This window comes from Rana temporaria, chromosome 8 (genome assembly GCF_905171775.1).
Source record: "Rana temporaria chromosome 8, aRanTem1.1, whole genome shotgun sequence".
Classification (NCBI taxonomy): domain Eukaryota; kingdom Metazoa; phylum Chordata; class Amphibia; order Anura; family Ranidae; genus Rana; species Rana temporaria.
In genome coordinates, this window is record NC_053496.1 from 46,341,643 (window position 1) to 46,360,779 (window position 19,137).

Genomic DNA, 19,137 nt, shown 5'->3' on the forward strand with positions numbered 1-19,137 from the left:
CAAGGGAATTATCCACAGAGCTTAGTGAAAAAGGTGAGGTTCTACTGAATTCCATCATCTATTCATGCCAATCACCCCCTATATTAAAACCAGCACATTGACACAAGCTGCCCTTTCATGAGAAATGAGGAAGGGGGAGTATCTCTTGACAGAGTGTGTAGCTCTTGTTGTTCTTGATAGGGTGCATGGCTCTTCTTAGATAGATTGGTGTTCATTTGATAAAGATGAATGGTCTGTTTACTTTGGGGAGTTGCCCCTTGCAAGAGAATTTTTCCAGAGGTTAGCGAATGAGATGTAATTTCACATTTCAAAGTTTACCCATTCATATGCAAGAAAAATTACAAAAAAAAAAGTTTTTTCTTGCATATGATTGGATGGTGTAAATCAACGGAGCTTCACCTCATTCACTGGGAGGAAATTTCCCTTTCAAAGTGGAACTTTTCTTGCAAAGAGAACAGCCTGTTTGCCTTTAGTCAATCAACCCCATTGAGTCTTGTTTTGTCAGTTAAGCAATGTAGAAGCCGAGGTGGGCAACATTGTTGGACTGTGATGAGGGCATCAGTTGACTGCAACAAGAGAAAATGGAACACACCAAGGTGGGCAGGAAAACCTAAAACTCCCAGGTGGACAGAAATATAGTCATAAATTATGGCAGGGAGTTCTCACTGTGAGTAACCAAGACACAAAAAAAGTATGGGGCTGAATCAATTCTCCTGGCTACATTTATAAGTAGCACAGAGGTTGGGTGAGCTTTCATGTCATGCGACATGTGCTTCCAAATTCTGAGAATTTGTCGTACCAGTATGAACCCAGTCTTAAAGCGGGGGTTCACCCAAAAACAATTTTTAACATTACATTCAGCCGAGTTGTTAGAATGAAAATCGGCTGTTTTTTTTTAATCTCCTTGCCGTACATACCGTTTTATGCATATATATGTTCACCACGGCTTCCGGTTATGTAATCTGCGGGACTGGGCATTCCTAATTTATTGACATGCTTCCGACCGGCGCATACAGCGCGTCACGAGTTGCCGAAAGAAGCCGAACGTCAGTGCGCAGGCGCCGTATAGAGCCGACTCGCAGTCCGGCTTCTTTCGGCAACTCGTGACGCCCTGTATGCGCCGGTCGGAAGCATGTCAATCAATTAGGAACGCCCAGTCCCACAGATTCCATACCCGGAAGCCACGGTGAACATATATATATATAAAACGGTATGTACGGCAAGGAGATTAAAAAAAACAGCCGATTGTCATTCTAACAACTCGGCTGAATGTAATGTTAAATTACATTTTAAGCCGGGTTCACACTGGTACGACAAACGCTCCGACATTGGAAGCTCATGTCGCATGACGTGCACAAATCAATGGTTCCCTATGGGAGCCATCTTAACTGGGCCGACACAAGTCGGTCCGACTTTGAAAAAGATTCCTGCACTACTTTGGTCCGACTTTGATCCTACTTCAGCCCATTGAATATAATTGGAGTCGGATTAAAGTAGGATCCTTGTCCTAACCATCCAAATTGTGACATCCGACATGTGATTACAGCAGCAGTAAAAGGAATTATTATTATGTCACATTGGGATTGTTTTGATTGGTCAAAGGACAAGTCGCAAAGTCGGGGGAAAATCTTATCTTGTTCATTCAAGTTGGATGGAAGTAGGACCGATGTAGGAGGGCAAAGTAGGATGACAGTCACACAACAGTCGTGTCATATGAGTGTGAACACAGCCTTACTGATTGCTTTCGGGTAACAAGGTCTATTGAGATTTTCTCTTTTTATATAATCCTCTATCTGATCTAGTGTTGAGCGGAATACGCCATATTCGATTTCGCGATATATCACGAATATATAGACGAATATTCGTGAAATATTCGCTAAAATCGAATATTCGTGATATTTTATCAAAACATTTTTTTTGCTAAATTTCGCTAATGCGAATGCGAAATTGATTGCGAAATTTTGACAACTGTGGTAGGAGAACTCTGATTGGCTCTGATGCAAAAGAAGGGCGGAGAAAGTATTTGTGAATATTCGTGATATTTTATTGAAATTTCGCTAATGCGAATGCGAAATTGATTGCGAAATTTTGACAACTGTGGTAGGAGAACTCTGATTGGCTCTGATGCAAAAGAAGGGCGGAGAAAGTATTCGCGAATATTCGTGATATTTTATCGAAATTTCGCTAATGCGAATGCGAAATTGATTGCGAAATTTTGACAACTGTGGTAGGAGAACTCTGATTGGCTCTGATGCAAAAGAAGGGCGGAGAAAGTATTCGCGAATATACGTGATATTTTATCAAAATTTCGCTAATGCGAATGCGAAATTGATTGCGAAATTTTGACAACTGTGGTAGGAGAACTCTGATTGGCTCTGATGCAAAAGAAGGGCGGAGAAAGTATTCGCGAATATTCTGAAATTGAATATTCGCGATTGCGAATATTCGGCAACATAAAAGGATCGCCTCAGCTTAGCTACTCGGCCCAGGGTCTCTAATCATACCAGCAATGCTTTTAGACGTCGATAGGATGTGATCTGTTTTAAAAATAAATTTGAAAAAATACGAATATTCGGAATAGCGAATTTTGGCCGCGAAATTCGAGTTATTCGCGAATATTCTAATATGCCATATTCGTAACGAATATTCGTAATGCGAATATTCGTGAGCAACACTAATCTGATCTCTTAAGGGTCCTTTCACACTAGCAGACCGTTCATCCGCTCATTGCAAGTCCGTTAACGGACTTGTAATGAATCCCTATGGGAACGCGTCCGTTAGCGGATGGAGCATCCGCTAGCGTCCGCGTCAGTCGGGATCCGCTTTTCCGAACGGAAGAAACCCTATTTTTCTTCCGTTCGGTGGAACGGACCGGATGCAGACGGACAGACGGTCTGTCTGCATCCGGTCCCCCATAGGGGACAGCGGAGCAGAGACAGGGCGGTCCCTGCACTGTGTGCGGGGACCGCCCTATCCGCCGACAGCTGAGCAGGGATCCCCGTGGACACACGGAGCGGACCCAGAAACGGTCCGCTCCGTGTGAAAGAGCCCTAACTGTCTTGTAAATCAAAAATCAAATCAAAAATGTAATATGAAAATATAAATATGCGTTGCAATGTGTCACACAAGCAAACCCTACAAAAACTGGATCATTCTGCCCAAACTGTCTACTAAAATTGTCCAAACCTAGACAAAACACACCCATTTTTTTTAAAGCTCTGCCCTCCTGAGGTTCAAAATTTGTGCTAAGATTTTAAGCTGTACAATGAAAGGAAAAAAGTAGCATCTTGGGTGGCGAAGAGTTAATCCACCATTAAGTTCAAAACAGGAAACAAGTGAACATTTAGAATCCCTTAGTACAGGATTTGAAAGGCAGACGGTTGCAGTGCAGAAAAGGCACGGCTATATTTATGTGATTTACAAATGGTTCTGTACAGATTATTTCCTTACTGACATTCTAAAACCTATATTGTCTTCAAAAAGGCTGCATGGTTATTTATTTGTTTATTTATTCTTGATTTAAACGTAAGGTTTCCTGTGCTGAGATTGCATACTGTATACAGAAAAGTTATATATTTTAATATTCTTATATACGTGTATACTTTTTTCCAGAAAACATCGGCTTTCCTGAATGCAATGACACAGTTTCTATCTTTGGTCCTGTTTTTAAGCCTTCTACCAGGTAATTGTATGATTCCTCTATAACTTGTTTGATCTTGACATTTTTTTATTTTTTTATTACTGTATTGTAAAAATTTCACTGGCACTGAAAAAATAGTATATTGCAAAACATTTTCAAATCATTGTGCTCATTAAAGAATGTCTATCAACTTAAAGTTTCTAATTACCAGTTTGCTGCCAGTATTTCTATATAATTATAGCATTTGCAGGATTTCTAAATAATAATAAAAACAGGAGTAAGGGGTATGCTAGTTATATCACTATCTTGTTTTTATTGATATTACAGAAAAAAATCATAAGGAAAATACCCTATATTATCCTAAAATTATAATAACACAAAGTAACAGTAGTAGATCATCATTTCTCAATATACTATTGATATTGTTTTTAATTTATATTATTGCATTATATATTTTTTAACATTTTCAATTATATTTGTGCAATTGTTTAGAGGCCCATTTACATCTGTGTTGTGCGTTAAAGTATGCATTGTAGGTGTCTTAAGGTGCACCAATGCACATAACGCGCATTGTGGCACAGTGCACTAATTAATGATCAGCGTGAATCCGGCCTAAATAATGACTTTGCTCAGTAAGAGAAATACCACCTCAAAAAAATAATATATATATATATATATATATATATATATATATATATATATATATATATATATATATATATATATATATATATATATATATTATAATTATTATTATTATTATTATTATTATTATTATTAATAAGAATATAAGCACAAAAAATGTAATATACACGTTTTAAATAAATACTATACATAGCACAATAATAATTTAAATAATAATATAAAAGCAAAATTACTGTCATAATTTTTTGATGTTGCATATATTAGTTATTATTTTTTCAAATGTATTTCATGGTTAATCAGTAAGGTAGATATATTGAAATAAAAATGTTATGAACTATTATTACAATTATTCTTCCTATAATTATTATTGTATTATTAATATTATTATTATTATTATTATTATTATTATTATTATTATTATTATTATTATTATTATATTGTAACAAAAATGTATAAGAACAACAACACTACCAATAACAGCAAATAATAATAATAATAATAATAATAATAATAATAATAATAATAATAGAATTAGGAATAACATTAATCGAAGAAGAAGAAAAATGGATCTTTGAAGAAGCTGATGAGTTTACAGCAAACATAATTGAATTGTGAAAGTTTCAGTAATGGTTACATTTGTTTTATCTATATCTTTGTAATAGTGTCTGATGTTTGTAACAAAAATGTATAATAACAACACCATCAATAACAAAAAATAATAATAGTAATAACCACAAAAGCAATTATGATGATGATGATGATTAATATTATAATAATATTGCTACTGTAACAGTAATAATAATAATTTAATATATTTCCATCTTGTATCTTACAGGTTACAATTTGGTAGAAGTGAAACAAACGAAAGCACTTCTTGTTCAGTCAGGAAAGCCGGTAGTGCTGAACTGCAATCAGAATGACAATAGTTACTACAACATGTTCTGGTACCAACACAAACCAGGGCAGGGGCTAAAACTGATGATTTTCTCTCTAAATGCTGGAGCTGAAGACATGGAGGCGGATTTTAAGGTCAGATGGTATGTTAAGAGACCTTCAGTTTTCAACTCCTCTCTTCACTTAAATGAATCAAGAAAGGAAGATTCTGCCATATATTTTTGTGCATCCAGTATGCACAGTTTGAAATAGCAGAGGGAGACCCGTTAATAAACTTTGTGGCTTTTCCTTGTTAATACAGAAGGGGGCGCTGGTCTTCACTTCTTTCTAATTTATGAGTAGGACACAATTTACCCCTTGTCTTCCATGCAACACTTGAATTTGGTCAGGCTTATTTAGTTGAAGCAATCGTTTAGTGCCTGGCAGTAGCTCATACTCAATCACACTTCAATATTTTTTTTGTCAGTTTATCTTAATTATTTATTTATTGTAACTGTTTTTTTTTATTGGTTTGCATGAGTCACCATACTTTTCACAACATAGCTCTGTTTTGTCTAAAGGAAATTTTAGGTTGCTAGAGGCTCAGGTCAAAACAAGAAACAAGGGCCAGATCCTCAAAAGGGATACGCCAACGTAACTGCTGTTACGCCGTCGTATCCCTGTTCCTAACTATGGAACTGATCCACAGAATCAGTTTTCCATAGTTAGGCAGAAGATCCGGCATGTGTAAGGGACTTACACTGACGGATCTTAGGATGCAGTACCGCATCCGCCGCTGGGAGCATTTCGTGTCGAAATGCCGCCTCGGGTATGCAAATTAGCACTTACGGAGATCCACGAAGCTTTTCAGGTTCGTTTTTTCTCCGTAAGTTTTAGTTTGCCGTCGCAAAATTAGGGCTGCTTTTACAAAGTGTAAACTGTTTACACCATGTAAAAGCAGACCCTTCTGTCCAGCGACGGAATTTTTTTTTTGTTTTGAATTCTTTTTTTTGCCCCGTATCTTTTTTTTTCCCCGACACAACTTTATTGACCCGTCGCAATCCACAAAGCTTGGCGTAACGTAATTTCGCGCTATGCACGTCGGGAAAATGACGTCACGAGCATGCGCAGTACGGCCGGCGCGGGAGCGTGCCTAATTTAAATGGGAATCGTCCCCATGAAAAGAGGAACGCCTTGCGCCGGCGGAATTTAAGTTACACAGCCAAAAATTTCTAGGTAAGTGCTTTGTGGATCGGGCACTTAGGTAGAAATTTTAAGGCAGTGTAACTTAAATGGGAAAAATTAAGTTACGCCGGATCTTTGTGGATTACCCCCCAAGTCTATATAGTTCAACCAATAGAAAAATAAATAAATAGAAAACCACAATATACACAATCCTATGCCTACAGCAAAATTTGCTCCAGTGTGGGGAACTTCTTTCCTGATCCACCAAGAAGCAATTAGATTTTCCCTTGGATCAATAACCTCTGATGTTATTACATATACATGTTAATATACAATTATATTTTGTAAAATTAGGAATGCATCCGGCTCTTTTTTAAAACAATCTAGTAAGCTGGCCAGAACTAGTTCTGGAGGGAGTCTATTCCACATATTCACTCGCTTACTGTGAAGAAGCCTTTCCGTATTTGGGAGTCAAATCTTATTTCCTTCAGATGTAAAGAGTGCCCCCTTGTCCTCTGTGATGACCTGAAAGGGAATAACTCAACACCAAATTCACTATATGGACCCCTTATATATTTATACTGGTTGATCATATCCCCCCCTTAATCTCCTCTTCTCTCTAGTGAATAAATTCAGTTCCTCTAATCTTTCCTCATAGCTGAGCTCCTCCATGCCTCTTTTCAGTTTAGTTGTCCTTCTCTGCACTTTCTCCAGTTCCCTGATATCCTTTTTGTGAACTGGTGCCCAAAACAGAACTGCATATCTCAAATGAGGTCTGTCTAATGATTTTAAACTTCAGCTTGCCATTGCATGCTATTATTACAGCTGTGATCTTCCCAAATCGTGCTCCCTAGCAAGATAGCAGTTAGGGACCACAGAAGAACATTGGTGATCTATTAGTTATCCCAACACTCAAGATTTGTCACCAACAACATGATCTCTCATCTGACAACACTTTTAGACTATGAAGGCAAAGAATTAGATTCCCCTGCCAGGTTTTTATTGCTGTCCGGGTGTAAAGTACCTGGTTGAGGCTGAGCTGACAAAAGGGCTTCCCCTTACACCTCCTGTCCTGTTTCTCTTGAAGGTGATGAAAAGTGCCTGAGGAGATTTAGTTTGCTTTTGTAGCAATATACAAGTTGCTCATTGGTTCATTCATTCATGACCGGATACAACAGGACAAGGAGTGGCACGGGTGCCTTGTAGGAGATGAGATCCTGGCTAGGAGATTCTTGCAGCAGGTGCCAAGCAGCAGACAGACTGGAGATCTGGCCTCATATCAACTACCCTACTGACCATGTTCACTGACCACTAAAAAATTAAATAACAAAAAAGAAAAACTACTGACCACTTCCACTGCCCTGCCGACCCCGTCCACTGCCCTACTGGCCCCGTCCACTGCCCTACTGACCCTGTCCACTGCCCTACTGACCCCGTCCACTGCCTTACTGACCCTGCCCACTGCCCTACTGACCATGTCCACTGCCCTACTGGCCATGTCCAGTGCTCTACTGACCCTGTCCACTGCCCTACTGACCCCGTCCACTGCCTTACTGACCCTGCCCACTGCCCTACTGGCCATGTCCACTGCCTTACTGACCATGTCCACTGCTCTACTGACCATATCAATTACCCTACTGACCATGTTCACTGTCCTACTGACCATGTCCACTGCTCTACTGACCACATCCACTGCCCTACCGACCATGTCCACTGCTTTACTGACCATGTCCACTGCCTTACTGACCATGTCCACTGCTTTACTGACCAGGTCCACTGCCCTACTTACCAAGTCCAATGCCCTACTTACCAAGTCTGCTGACCACAACCATTGCCCTACTGACCATTTCCATTGCTCTACTGACCAGATCCACTCCTCTACTGACCGCGTCCACTGCTCTACTGACTGACACCATTCACAGTCCACACTGTCATCACTGGCGTAACTACCAGGGTTGCAAGGATCACACTTGTGACTGGGTCCTGGCCTTTCACCACCATGGCGGGTCCCAAGACTGAAGGACTGCACAACATGTGAAAGGGATCTGCTGCGAGGCTGTAAAGGGTCATGGGATCAGTGGGAAGGGTTTTGGGCTCAGATGGAATTGCCCAGGTCGGGGTCGGCAGGAGCCCTTCATGGTTTCTTGCACCAGGTCCCTAAATGTTTTAGTTACGAGTGTAGATGTCTTTCCAAAAAAGTTCACAATCTTTCCAAGTCCAATGTAGACCAAATACTCTAACACCGTACTTGTACTTTACTGTGCAGTGCAGCAAATTAAATTCAGCATGTTGCATTTGGCAGATATTGCCGCTTAATCCCCTAAGGGATATAGGATGCCTCCATTCACACAAATGAATATATGACTTGCAGTAGGAGTATGTGCTTTGTACTTTGATAGGGGAACCTACATTGGCTTGCTACAGAGAACTGATAGTGAGTGGGACCAGGGGACTGCGAAAGTGCTGTTACCCATCCTCTGTTAAGAGGTGTATCCTGGGGGGAGGGGGGGTGATTGATTTCTGTTAGCTTGCCACCGACCACCAATGCTGAGGTGTTAACATTACTACCATAGAGCATTACCAATGAAGGGAGGATTATTGTGACCACTTACAGTGCTGCCAATAATATTTTGAAATGTTAAGAACTTTGCAGGAGATCCTGTCTCTAAACTTCTGCACATTAGACATATTTATTGATATTCTAAGTTGTAGCTGTACTTAAAAAGAATCTACACTTTTGTTGAGAAAAAAAAACAATCCCCTCTGGGTGATCTATGTTCATTGCAATGGTTTTAACAAACCTTGTTGCAAATTCCTACCTGTTTCTGCTCTGAAGAAAACATTGTTTGTTTGTTCATGTCGATATGCAAAGTGAATCTGAATGGGCGTGACTTTTTTATTACTAATCAGCTGATGCACTTTCAGTGTTCTAATAAGGAAAGTTGCAGTGTCAGAATCCCTATCGAAGTAATTAACCATTAGGGAGTAGCTCACCAAAAATACATTTTTGTTACAGAGGTTTCCCGAAAATCTGACTTAATGCAAACTTCTCAGAAAATTTGTGAGCCAATCGCAAGCAGGAAATTATATTTTTATATAAGTTCTGTACATCAGCTGTGTATAAAAGGCCTCCAGATTGCCATATAGAGCAGCTGCAGATTGAACAGGAAAGGTATGTTTTAATAACATTCAATTCAAATTTAGCTATTGTAGGAATTGTATATGCTATATTATTTTGTATTTGCTTTTTTCCCCTAATAAACATGGAGCTACCCTTGTATTGATGTATACGGTTGGGGGGAGGATGGAGGTTTAAAAACAATGGTGCTAATGACAAACTGCATTGCATATGTTGTTGTTTTGTTTTTTTTTAGCCTAAATTATGTAGCCAAGATGAACAGCAAATGGAGAACCAATAGTTGCAGTAATATATACAATGAAATTTTTTTTTTGTTTTGTTAACAAGAATCAATTTATTCAGTCATTACAGAATGTAGGTGTAAAGTCTGAGTCTAGCACATCATTTGATGTATTCTAGAAGCAGAGAATAGAATGATCTGAATAAGTATTTCAGTTGGAAGTTCAGTTGGCAGCCTGAGTGCTGGCGATCCAGGAGTTGTAGTTGCAGACCTTGGTGTAGACACCGGGGTAGTTCCTCAGGGCACAGCCGTATCCCCAGGAGACAATACCCTGGAGCTGTCCGTTACACACCACGGGGCCACCAGAGTCACCCTGAAAAACAGAAAAAAAATGTTTGAACTTTGGGTAATTTACCGTAATAAAAGTATTTAGATGTAGTGGCTGTGTTGGTTTCCATTTTTTTCAGGCTAGTTTATATTTCCACCTGGTAATCCAGGGGATGACACCCTTCCTGTCCCTGGGCGGCTAAACTCATTACCTACACTGTATCAATGGAAGGAGCCATAGTAGCCATCAAGGCTGGATCAACAGTTATAGGTAGATTCACAAAGAGTTAGGCCGGCTTATCTACAGATAAGCCGACCTAACTCTGAATCTAAGCCGACCTATGTTTAAGTGTATTCTCTAACAGAGATACACTTAAACATATCTAAGATAGGCTGACTTGCGCCGTTCTATCTTAGGTTGCAATGTTTCTTTTGGCCGCTAGATGGCGCTTCCATTGCGGCCGGCCTAGATTATGTAAATGAGGGGATACGCCGATTCCCGACGATTTACGAGCGTACGCCGGGCATACACTGTCGAGTTACGTCGTTTCCGTACGCGATAGGCCGCCTAAAGTTATTCCACCTATGAGGTGGAATAACAATGTTAAGTATGGCCGCCGTTCCCTCCGCGAGGTTCGAATTTTTTACGTCATTTGCGCAAGTCGTCCGCGAATCCGGATTTACGTCGTTTACGTACGCGTCGAAATCAATAGGCCCGTACGGCCTACTTAGCCGCAATGCGCACTGGGAAATGTAGTTGCCCGGCGCATGCGCAGTGTAAAAAACGTCAAAAAACGTGAGGTCAAGCCTCATTTCAATACTACACGCCCAGTCATTTGAATTAGGCGCGCTTACGCCCGCTCGTTTTTGGCTACGCCGCTGAAAATTTGAAGGTAAGTGGTTTGAGAATCACTACTAACCTAAATAATTTACGGCGGTGTAGCCTAAAAAGAGTAGGCTAGGCCGTCCTAATTTTAGGCGCCCCTACGTGAATCTACCTATTAATTCCTATATTTGCTAAAAAAAATAAAAACATTCTTAACCTGAAAATGAGAAAAATAATGCAGCCACCATACCTTTGGACTGGTAAGCTAAAAGATATTGGGGTTTATTTACTAAAACTGGAGAGTGCGGCTGTGCATGGTAGCCAATCAGCTTCTAACTTCAGCTTGAAGCTGATTGTTTTTTTTTATGCAGAGATGCACCAGATTTTGCACTCTCCAATTTTAGTAAGTCAACCCCATTATATATTATTTCTTGGGTTTGGTTATACTTTAAGATGCTATTTTTTCCATATTGCCATAACTTTATTAGTTGCTTTTCCAACTACTATGAAATATTGCTAAACAAGATGTTTTACTATGCACTTACTTGGGAAGAAATATCTTTAATCTAATTTCAAAACTTCTCCTGAACATTTGGACTATAATTTATACATTGAATTTAATTGTGTTTTACATTTAAACTAATATCATTTTTTATTTTATTTCTCAGCCTATGAAAACTACTAATAGTTTGAGATAACACATTTCATTGAACAGTACAATTTTATACACACACAAAAAAAGGGTGGCAATTACCTGGCAGGAATCCTTGCCTCCCTCCAGGTAGCCAACGCAGATCATGTTGCCGGTAATCTCTCCGGGGTAGGCATTGCTACACTGGGCGGAAGTCAGGATTGGTGCGTTCACACACTGCAGGAGGTTAGGCATGCTTGCTACAATTAAAAACAAATGACAGTTAATAAAATGTTGACTGGAGAACAAATCGTGTGGGAAAAAAAAGACAAAAACTTGCATTATACATTTTTAGCCAGAGAAATATTAAATAATTCCAACTATTTATTATTATATTTACCATTTGCAGCCAGCAGATGGTGCTTATGTGGATATATTGCATCACTTTACCATGGTGACTTGCAACTATTTTGTGCTTTTGACATCTGGATTTGGACAAGCTTATTTGTGACACTGCCTACTTAAAATATACAGTTGCAATAAAAAGTATGTGAACTTTTTTGGAATGATATGGATTTCTGCACAAATTGGTCATAAAATGTGATCTGATCTTCATCTAAGTCACAATAATAGACAATCACAGTCTGCTTAAACTAATAACACACAAAGAATTAAATGTTACCATGTTTTTATTGAAATAGCTCTGTTTTGGATAGATGGGTGGAGTGGGGGAATAAAACATAGCCGGTTCACACTAGGGCGACTTGTCAGGCGACTCAGCCGCCTGACAAGTCACGTCCCATTCTATTCAATAGAACCGTTCTAATAGGAGCGACGCAAGTCGCTCCGACTTAGAAAAAGGTTATTTTACGACTTTGGGGGCGACTCGGGGCGACTTGCATTGACTTCTATACAGAAGTCATTTTGCAAGTCGCCTCTGAAGTCGTCTTCAGGACGCCTTGCCGAGTCGCCCCCGAAGTTGTGCCGCCCCAGTGTGAACCGGCTCTTCAGGTTTTATTGCCGCTTGTGTTCTCGCTCACCCTCTTTATTTGTCTTAACGACATTTTGTCACTGGGACCGAAAATGGTGAGAAATGCAAAATTTGGAATGGCTTACAGAATGGGAAAAAGGGAAATCTCCCAAAGGGGACACTTGCTTCAAGTTTCAAAAACATTTTAGAATGCATTTCATATTGTTTTTCTACTTTATTATTTTTTGTTTTTTTTCAGTAAAATCTAACTAAAATTGCCCCCTCCCAGCTCATGAAGGATCCAGTGCTCAATTTCTATTATAGGGGATGGGATAATACAATAGAGTAATATCTCTTACAACAGGACAGCCTGCGGTTTGGTCCTACTGCAATGTGGTGGGGCACTCCTTCCAGCAGCCACCCTGATGACATGGCCACTGATCTTTAAGGTGGTCCTGCACTGTACGTGCTGAACTCAGCAAGAGGGGAAAGGACAAGACCAGTCAGAGAACTGGCAAGAAGAGAGGCTTTGGAGGACTGGTCACCACAGCCATAACCTCATGGAAGAAGATAGCGGGACTCTGAATTACTGTATATACTCGCGTATAAGCCGACCCAAATTAAGCCGAGGCACCTAATTTTACCACACAAAAATGAAAAAACGTATTGACTCAAGTATAAGCCTAGGGTGAGAATGCAGCAACTACTGTAAGTGGAAAAGAGGGTCAACAATGCCCATTCGCCACCTCACTGTGCCCATTTTCAGCCTCACGTTGCCCATAAGCAACCTTCCTGTGCCCATAAGCAACCTCACTGTGCCCATTTACCTTTTCTCAGTATTAATGAGGAGGGAAGGAAACCCATATCACGCACTACATTGTCCCCTCTGATTCACAGCGGCGTTGTGTATAGGAATTCCGCGCCGCTCACGCCGTCCACTGTAACAAAGCTCTGCCTCCTCCTTGTCATGGATGCATGAGGAGGAGGTGGGATGGCCCTGACTTTCTATACACACAACGCTGCTGTGAATCAAGGGGACAATGTACTGACAAGAAACCTGACTCAAGTATAAGCCGAAGGCGGGCTTTTTTAGCACAAAAAAAAGTGCTGAAAAACTTGGCTTATACCCGAGTATATACGGTAAGTTAAACATTACTTTGTGTTATTCTAGGCCCTTGACAAAGCAAGCACTGGATCCTTCATTGCTGGAGGGGTAGAGACATGCTTAATTTGTTTTTTGACTGCCCAGAACTAGGGTTTTGGGGATTTGTTCCTCAAAGGAATAATTTTGTCTAAATAAGGCCATTAGTGGTTGGTGGTGCAGCTCCAGGTTGAGGTGTAGAGCCCCTTTGTAACTCAGATTATCAAGGAAAAAATCCTTAAGAAAGCAATGAACATTTAAGCATGAAACCATCCCTTACCATAGCCAATCCTGGTGTGGATGTGTACATGTGATAGCCTGAGTTAATGTCGCTACTTGGGCCATGCCCCCTGACGTGTTTCATCTCACCCATGGGAGTTTTATCACCTCTATTATTCACACAAGGACCATCTATGGTGAGCGGCAGTTTAATGCTTACATTTTGCCTAAATGTTATAATCATGGCAAATTTACCTGAGAAGCTTAGCCTCATTTATTATCAGTAATAGATGATGTTACAGTGATGTTGACTTACTTCCACTGCTAAGGGTATTGCCCCATCCGGAGATCACACAGTTGGTGCCGGCAGCAGCGCAACCACCGGGCAGAGGCACGCTCTTCACGTAGGAGTTGAGGGTGGCGGGAGAGGCCAGCTTGACCAACATGATGTCGTTGTCCAGGGTTCTGGAGTTGTATGCAGCATTTCTGATGACCTTGGCAGAGTTGATGAACTGCTCGGTGCCCTCATTGACAGCGATGTTGTGCTCTCCGAGTCTGACCTGCATGCTCCTGTATGGAGACAAATTTAAAGAAATCAGTATATATTTGCATCTAAAGCAAAGGAATTCTGGATAGAAGCCAGTTCATTTATTTCAAACTGAGCAGCAGTGTAGGTTTGCTTAGTATGGAACATGTACCACTAGTGGTTGGTACCCTCACCTTCAGTTCCAGGAGTGAAGTACAGTTGTTTTGGGTACTGAAAACATTTACTTTTGGTTGGTATTAAACAGAAAAGGAATATACCTCTGTCAAAGGTCTGTCTTTCTATTGGGGAGATTTATCATCACTTCCGGTCAAGACAGGAAGTGGTATAACATTGTTTCCAATGGACACACAAACAAAATTATATTCTAGTAGATTGGGGGAAGAATTTCTGTTAATGTACCCCATTATACATGGACAAGAAGTGAGGGAAAAACTCCAAAGGGGGTCACAGGAATAAATAACACTTATTACAAAATACCTGGAGAAAGCGTTTAACGATTAAAGCAATCATTACAACTGAAACTTTGGTATGGTAATTTTTACATAGTTTCATTGGTCTAGCTTAATTATTGTTCGGAGCACTATATTTTTTCAATGATAGTTATCTATGTATATATGATTTGGATATTACACTATCTATATGTTAGCAAGAGATTGGGAGCACCAATTTGTGTTTAATTTGACTGCACTTTATGAATAGGTTCTTCACTAATAAGGGCATTACCATCCCAAGGGATCTCCTGCTGACCCACCCCATGTACAACCAACCATCCATTTAACCAGCATACCACTTTGCTGGTTAACCAGCTGGTAAAAGCTCTGAGCGCCATGCCTCGTAAATATTCCAAGAAAAAGTGCAGTCATAAAAATGCAATGCCTCATAACTATTCCAATAAAAAGTGCTGTCATAAAAAGTGCACTTACGACTGGTAGCAGTGAGCAGCAGAGACCACCCACAGGGAGTTGATGAGGGATCCACCACAGAAGTGATATCCAGAGTTCAGAGATACCTGCCAGGGCTGAGAGTAGGCGCCACAGGTATATCCTCCAACGATCTTGTCATCATCCAAGGCAGCTGTAAAACACAACATGTGCTGATTACATATACAGTATCTCACAAAAGTGTACCCCTTACATTTTTGTAAATATTTTTATCTTTTCATGTGACAACACTGAAGAAATTACACTTTGCTACAATGTAAAGTAGTGAGTGTACAGCTTGTATAACAGTGTAAAATTGCTGTCCCCCTCAAAAATCTAAATTGCTGGCAACAAAAGTGAGTACTATCCTAAGTGAAAATATCCAAATTGGGCCCAAAGTGTCAATATTTTGTGTGGTCCTCTTCCACCCCTCCACAATGATATCACAAACCTGGTGGATGTTAGAGACCTTACGCTCCTCCGCCTTCCATTTGAAGATGCCCCACAGATGCTCAATAGGGTTTAGGTCTGGAGACATGCTTGTCCAGTTCATCACCTTTACCCTCAGCTTCTTTAGCAAGGCAATGGTCATCTTGGTGGTGTGTTTGGGGTCGTTATCATGTTGAAATACTGCCCTGCGGCCCAGTCTCCAAAAGGAGGGGATCATATTCTGCTTCAGTACGTCACAGTAAGACCCCTTTTAAGGTGCTTTACAGGCGCTATAACGCTAAAAATACCGCCTACACAGCGCCTGTAAAGCGCCTCTCCTTTCACTCCAATGTGAAAGGCTGAGGGCTTTCACACTGGAGCAGTGAGCTGGCAGGACGTCAAAAAAATGTCCTGCAAGCAGCTTCTTTGAGCTTCTTCTACACCCTGCGCTTTGCCAGTGCTTTTGACCCTTTTTTGGCCGCTAGCGTGGGTTACTGCCGATGCCTGGGCGCTGCCAGTGTGAAAAGGCTCTACATGTTGGCATTCATGGTTCCCTCAATGAACTGTAGTTCCCCAGTGCCGATAGCACTCATGCAGCCCTAGACCGTGACACTCCCACCACCATGCTTGACTGTAGGCAAGACACACTTGTCTTTGTACTCCTCACCTGGTTGCTGCCACACATGCTTGACACCATCTGAACCAAATAAGTTTTTCTTGGTCTCATCAGACCATAGGACATGGTTCCAGTAATCCATGCCCTTAGTCTGCTTGTCTTCAGCAAACTGTTTGCAGGCTTTCTTGAGCATCTTCTTTAGAAGAGGCTTCCTTCTGGGACGACAGCCATGCAAACTAATTTGATGCAGTGTGTGGCGTATGGTCTAAGCACTGACAGGCCACCATGGTGAGGTCTCTTCTGAGTGGTACCTGTCCTGTTAAACTGCTGTATGGTGTTGGCCACCGTGCTGCAGCTAAGTTTCAGGGTCTTGACAATCTTCTTATAGCCTAGGCCATCTTTATGCAGAGCAACAATTGTTTTTTTCATAATCTCAGAGAGTCCTTTGCCATGAGGTGCCATGTTGAACTTCCAGTGAACAATATTCACCGGTAAGGCAGGGGGAGATTAGGAAAGTAAACAAGTGCCTGAGGAGCTGGTGTAGAAAGGAGGGGTTTGGGTTCCTGGAAAACTGGGCAGACTTCACTGACTGCACCTAAATGAGGAGGGTGCAGATTTGCTGAGAGTGAAGATGCCTGAAAAGTTGGAGAGGCTTTTAAACTAGGGGGAGGGTCCAGAAGTATAGGGTAGTAATAGGGATATAGACTGGGTCGAGGAACCGTGCAAAATAAGGTCCAATGGCATGGACCATGGGGTGAGTACATGGATTGAAAACTGGCTACAAGGGCGAGTTCAGAGGGTAGTGATAAATGGGGTGTACTCGGAATGGTCCGGGTGCAAAGTGGGGTCCCCCAGGGTAGGACCAATCTTATTAAATTTATTCATAAACGACCTGGAGGATGGGATAAAAAGCTCAACCTCTGTATTTGTGGACGATGCTAAGCTAAGCAGGGCAATAACTTCTCTGCAGTATGTGGAAACCTTGCATGAAGATCTGAACAAATTAATGGGGTGGACAACTACATGGCAAATGAGGTTTAATGTAGAATATTTTTTTTTAATAATGCATTTGGGTGGCAAAAATATGAATGCAATCTACTCACTGGGGGTAGAACCTCTGGGGGAATCTAGGATGTAAAAAGGACCTGGGGGTCCTAGTAGATGACAGGCTCAGCAATGGCATACAATGCCAAGCTGCTCCAAGCAATTATCCCACTCTACAAAACTCTGGTCCGGCTGCACCTGGAGTATGACATCCAGTTCTGGGCACCAGTCCTCAGTAAAGATGTGCTGCAACTGGAGAGAGTCCAGAGATTGGCAGCAAAACTAATAAAGGGTTTAGACATTAATGGCTGTGTGTTAAGTTGTTTTGAGGGGACAGCAAATTTACACTGTTATACATTCACTACTTTACATTGTAGCAAAGTGTTATTTCTTCAGTGTTATCACATGAAAAGGTATTATAAAATATTTATATAAATGTAAGGGGTTTACTCACTTTTGTGAGATACTGTAGAGAGTCTATGCAAAGGCATATATTAAGTTTACATTCATATAAAAATTAAACATTAAATAAAAATGTATATATATATATATATATATATATATATATATATATATATATATATATATATATATGTATATATACATACACAATGTATACTCACCAGCTGCCCCGAGGAGCACACAGATCAGAAGGAGTTTCATGGTGTCGATTTTTACCAGTGAACAATTTGTTGCTAATAATGTAGGTATTTATATGTTTTACCAGGACCCCCCCCGCCCCATTCCTCCCACCTGTACACTGGCCAGCTGTGTCAATAAGAAATGTTCAGGTTAATGTATATACAGTTATATCTGCATGTTCTTTTCACATTATCAGCAACCTCCACCATCGGTAAGTTAATATTTTTTTTTAATCTTGATAATTTTTTTCCACACTATTCCATTTCACTTCTTTAAAGGCCAACAGATCAAATTGTTTTAATATGACAACATCTTCTTATCTATAAAGACGGTTATCACTTTTACAGAATAAGGTGTTAAGCAATGTTTGACCCAAATTGGGTCTACTGCTCTAAAGCTATCTCATTACATAGGGAACACCTATAAAAACATGTATGCCGCGTACACACGACCATTTTTAATGGTCTAGAAAAAAACAACGTTTTTTTTGACCCGATCATTGTTAAGCTGGCCTTGCCTACACAGGATCGTAAAAAAAAAATGCTCTAGCAAAGCGTGGTGACGTACAACACGTACGACGGCACTATAAAGTGGAAGTACCATTCCGATGGCGCCACCCTTGGGGCTGCTTTTGCTGATTTCGTGTTAGTAAAACTTTGGTGAGAGAAGATTTGCGCTTTTCAGTCTGTTACAGCGCGATGAATATGCTATCTCCATTACGAACGCTAGTTTTACCAGAACGAGCGCTCCCGTCTCATAACTTGCTTCTGAGCATGCACGTTATTTTCACGTCGTTAAAGCCCGCGCACGACCATTTTTTACGACGTTAAAAATTACAACGTTAAAAACGACTCGAAAATTTTGACCATGTTCTAACATCTCGAAAAATGCTCTGGAGCCCACACACAATCGTTTTTAATGATATTTAAAAAACAAATCTTTTTCACATCGCGAAAAACGGTCATGTGCATTAAAGTCATCTTTTACAATCTTGTAGAAGTAAGTGTTTTTCATTTGAAGAAGGACCATCTGTGTTATCCAGAGCAACAAATCTTTGTTTCACTTTTTTTTAGAACTCATTAGATGATAACATTAGGAACCTTATTGAAGATAATTAGAGTCA

General features: G+C 40.5%; 1 protein-coding gene and 1 gene segment (V, D, J or C); one reads left to right on the forward strand and one right to left on the reverse strand.

Annotated features, from left to right (window-relative positions):
- The first annotated feature begins 3,146 nt into the window (after positions 1 to 3,146).
- On the forward strand, positions 3,147 to 5,757 carry LOC120946894. The segment is given in 2 exon segments: positions 3,147 to 3,682; positions 5,121 to 5,757. Coding segments are annotated over 2 exon segments (357 nt in total).
- A 4,066-nt stretch (positions 5,758 to 9,823) lies between these two features.
- Positions 9,824 to 19,137, reverse strand: part of LOC120946879 (trypsin-like) — a 143,787-nt gene continuing 134,473 nt past the window's right edge. For 2 of the 3 annotated variants that reach the window (XM_040361698.1, XM_040361696.1), the window contains exons 2-5: positions 15,287 to 15,437; positions 14,133 to 14,386; positions 11,610 to 11,746; positions 9,824 to 10,075 (exon numbers count right to left, since the gene is read on the reverse strand). In XM_040361698.1, the coding sequence (XP_040217632.1) occupies positions 9,926 to 10,075; positions 11,610 to 11,746; positions 14,133 to 14,386; positions 15,287 to 15,437 (692 nt within the window). In that variant the 3' untranslated portion in view covers positions 9,824 to 9,925. Of the gene's footprint in view, positions 10,076 to 11,609; positions 11,747 to 14,132; positions 14,387 to 15,286; positions 15,438 to 17,995; positions 18,095 to 19,137 lie in introns of those variants that run through there. The other variant, XM_040361701.1, reaches the window with a different exon arrangement.